The following is a 3,967-nucleotide window of genomic DNA, read 5'->3' as shown; positions in this document are numbered from 1 at the left end:
CCTTTTAACATAAACCTCAATCCCAAAGCTATTTTTAAATTAAACTAGATACATACTGTTTAAATTATAATAAACTGTACATGGGTTAGCTTAAACAGATCTAAGTTGGTATATTTGGTAATAAACCTCTAAAGGTTTGATCTATATTAAACAAATCGAACTTAAATACTTCGATTCCAAACACCCGAATATTTGGTTTACCATAAACTGTTATCTTTGACAATTTACGTATATCTAAGTTGGCAGCTTGTTTTATGTTAAACGAGTTTATATTAATTAACCTATATAGTACAAACCTACTTGGACACCTAATTGTAGTGATGGGCACGAGCCGGCCCGAGACGAGCCCGGGATAGGGCCCGAGCTGGCTTGGATTGTGAAGACAAAGGCTCGAGGTGTTTACGCCCTAAAGCTAAGCTCGAGCTCAGGCTCGAGCTCTTATGTTTATACCTAAAATAGACCTTACAGTAAGTCGGCATATAGAGTTTGTATGCAGGATGAATAATGGGGATATATTCTCATATAAACTTCCAAGCTCTGGGCTTTTTCAATTATTAATAATGTTTTGCTAGGCTCGAGCCTAGGCTCGAGTTTTTTGGATATCGGCTCGGCTTGCTCGGGCTCCTCACTAAGCGAGCTGGACCTGTTCGAGCCAGCTTGGCTTGTGCCCATCACTAGCCAAAACAAAACCCCCCGCAAAGTCAACTCCCGGGAATTCCGATGAGTGCGAGTGAACATCGGTGACTTCAAAATATCGATGACAAGCCCGATAGTGAGCTTCGCCCAACTTGGTCCGAGCGCAGAAGGAGCAAATAGCTGCCCACCATTCGCAATTAGCGTGCTTGGAGGGGCGGGGGAGCCCGGGAGTAATGTTTTTTATTTTGTTGTGCATACTGTGATGTGTTGCTGGAAGTCCCAGTCTTTGGGAAATACGTCCATGCGCACGGCGTCTGTAGGGTGATGGGCACGAGACGAAAGAATGGCAGGTCTTACCTCAACATACGAAAAAAAATAACAACGACTTTGGCCCGCCAGAACGAGTTAACCGACACAAAAAAACAGAAAAGCCGACTCTCGAGACTTCTTGGCAAAGACGAGTGATCACCTATGACTCAGCTATCGACCAAACGCCAACTAGCGAGACCTTGTCTTCAGATACAAGAATAGTCAGTACCTAGCTAGCTCAATATAGAACGAGACAAGTCAAAACCAAAAACCTCAAAAAGCCAACTCGAGAGTATTTTCGTGACTGCGAGTGATCTCTGGTGAGTCCAGCATAAGTGAAGAGCCTCACACCCAGCTTAAGCCTACGCGATCCTAGTGCAGAGAACTCCAGACTTCTCTTAAGAATTACCGTCCTTGGTAGATCAGACAATGGGGGGCAGTTAATTTACTTGGGTTTTCATAGGTCTCGAGACTTTGTCTGAAGCGTAGCCCCGAGTTGGCGCTGCCGGGCCGTTTCTCTGTGATTGACGGGAAAGACGAAATAGCCTCCAGTATCATGCTTCTTTGTATAATAACCATCGCTAGTGTCTTCGTCAATTGCAAGTCACTTCAAGACGCCCTCACGATCACCATCGTCCGTTCTTTCATACCAATGCAGGAAGCGAGGCCCGATGTTGACTATGAAGGAACCTGACAGGAAACACGGCTTGTCTTAGCAAGTAGGAAAAGCGACGTTGCAAGGCAGAGTTCCGGGGTGATGGTAGAGAGGGTATCTATCGATAAAAAAATATTCAGGCATGAGCCTCGCCCAGTGCAGAGGAACGCTAATCATGTAAGGTCTTGTTGTGCGTTCTTGGCGATGAGGCTGAAGATCCCTGCTTGTATTCCTTGGCAGTGTTGGGTGAGGTGGGAATCATTGTGAATCACTCGTTTGGCTTGGCCGTGCTAGCGCGGGGAATAACAATAAAAATGGCAACCGACCCGACTCCGCGCGAATAGTACTACACAGTGTAGATTTTTTCGCAGAGAAATACTATTTAGAGCACTAATATTTGTAGAGTATAGGCGCTGGAAACGAAGAACAGTGCAGAAGAAATTGTGTTAATTAATCTGCTACTGGAGTCTTTTCTAACATTGCTCTTCGACGAACCCGGTATTATTAAAACCAAGGAAAACTGAAAAACGCACCCACCCATACGAGGAACCGGAAATTGAATCTAGAGAGCACTGTGACTGTAAGTAACGTTTACGAGAAAAAAGCGCACGGGGGGTTGGTTACCAGAAACAGGGATGAAAGAAGATGTTGGGGAATATGTGCTATAGTTGAGAAGTGAAGGACCACGAGCTAGAATGATTGATAGAAACGAGTATCAGGACAGGAATGAACCTGAGCACTCAATAATAATCACCCCGACCGTACCCTAGATTCAGACATTCGCGCCTCCGGTTGAAGCAAACCTCTCGTACATCTTGAGGATCAAAACTGACAGCGGAACTACACAAAGCCCCATATTAGCGACTCCCACCACCCTTTCATAAACTACGTTACCAAGGAGTCGACATACCAAGCTATAATCATCAGCACACGCTCACAAATCTCAGGGAGCCAAATACTTACAAGAGCACCCATCCATAAAATATCCATCCACTCCCACGTCCCAAACCACACGAGACAATAATAGCGCGCGCCATACCATGGGAAACCCTCCTCCCTCAGCGCCTTATATTTTAGCTCTCTCGCGCGCCTAAACATGATCTTCGTAACCTCCATCAGCGCCTTCCTATCTCCCAGTCAGCGCATGATCCAGCCCCCAAGGCGTGGAGTGTGGATGTCGCATTTACTTATTTGCCGGAGTAGGGTCAAGCTGGTAAGCCGCCCCCGCAATCTGCGCATTGAGGACAGCGCAAATCAGCAGCGGATCACCCAAGGATAGGAAACGATGGGGGAATACTGAGAAAGATCGGTTATAGACTGGGGAAGAAGATGGAGATTATGGACACGGAAATGGTGGGGATTAAGAAAGCTATCGAAGTCGGACTGAAAGAGGCGGCAAAGGAAAGAAAGAAAACGATCACGATCAGATGTGACGGTCAGGAAGCGATGAGACGAGTAAAACGCAGACATCAGGCATCCGGAGAAATGATGGCCCATAAGATACGCTATTGGTACGATGCCGGCAAGACACAAAAAATCCGAGTAAGATTTGAATGGGTTAAGGGACACAGCAGGATAAAAGGAAACTCGGAAGCAGATAAAGCAGCCAAAGAGGCTATCAACAAAGGGAGAATCGACAACGAATGGTTCGTTTCGTTTGCATTCCTAGAGAGAGAGTCCCGAGAGGAAACAATAAGAGAATGTAACGGCAATATTATCTGTTAGCTAGGATGATCGATTGGATTGTGGAGGGAAGGTATTGCGCAGTTGTATTAGGATTTGTAATGGGGTTTCTGTTATGTTCTTTGGGTTTCCGTTACGCGAGGTATGAGTCATCAATGGACTAGAGCCTGGATATATAAAGGGGTGTTGTCTCGTGCCTTTTCATGTTTTCCTTCCCTTTCCTTTTCTCTTCACGGAACTTCTTGTACTTATTCCACGAATACTACTTTGTTCTACACCTCGTTATAGGGCTTAACTAGTTAGTCATACTAGGCAAAGCCACTCCATAGTCCACAGTCTCGAATACCTATTACTACGTCCTCCCCTCGGTTGTATTCCTTGGCATCATAGTCCCTACGTCCATAGACCCCCGTTACACCAAGTTCCGTCCTCTATTGCCAACCAATACAACACCATAGTCTACCATGGCGGCACATCTCCCTATTGATTATCAACAGCTAAGCGATGCCCTTCAGACTTTCTTTCAACAACATCCAGAGGTGGATGGCAATGTCGGAATAGAAGCCTATGCACTTCTTCAACGAGCACAACATGGCCTTGCTCAGTATGCAACGGACTTACAGGGGGTGGAGAGGGAGGCTGGAAATGCAAGGGAGATGTTCGAACGAGATCTAGCCGCTGCCA

General features: G+C 46.0%; 1 protein-coding gene across 1 annotated transcript; it reads right to left on the bottom strand.

Moving 5' to 3' along the window:
• Positions 1-2,372: 2,372 nt before the first annotated feature.
• Positions 2,373-3,097, bottom strand: LAJ45_03555 (uncharacterized protein; the record flags this gene model as incomplete). The annotated part of the gene is made up of 6 exons (XM_046113140.1): positions 2,373-2,440; positions 2,511-2,514; positions 2,564-2,726; positions 2,788-2,831; positions 2,898-2,917; positions 3,022-3,097. The coding sequence occupies 6 exons, from the start codon at positions 3,095-3,097 to the stop codon at positions 2,373-2,375; spliced, it is 375 nt and encodes a 124-aa protein (XP_045973433.1).
• Positions 3,098-3,967: the final 870 nt, after the last annotated feature.

This window comes from Morchella importuna (genome assembly GCF_003444635.1).
Source record: "Morchella importuna strain M04M26 chromosome Unknown Morimp01GS008, whole genome shotgun sequence".
Lineage (NCBI taxonomy): Eukaryota > Fungi > Ascomycota > Pezizomycetes > Pezizales > Morchellaceae > Morchella > Morchella importuna.
Note: the sequence above shows the minus strand (reverse complement) of the source record. Positions and strands in the feature narration are given on the sequence as shown.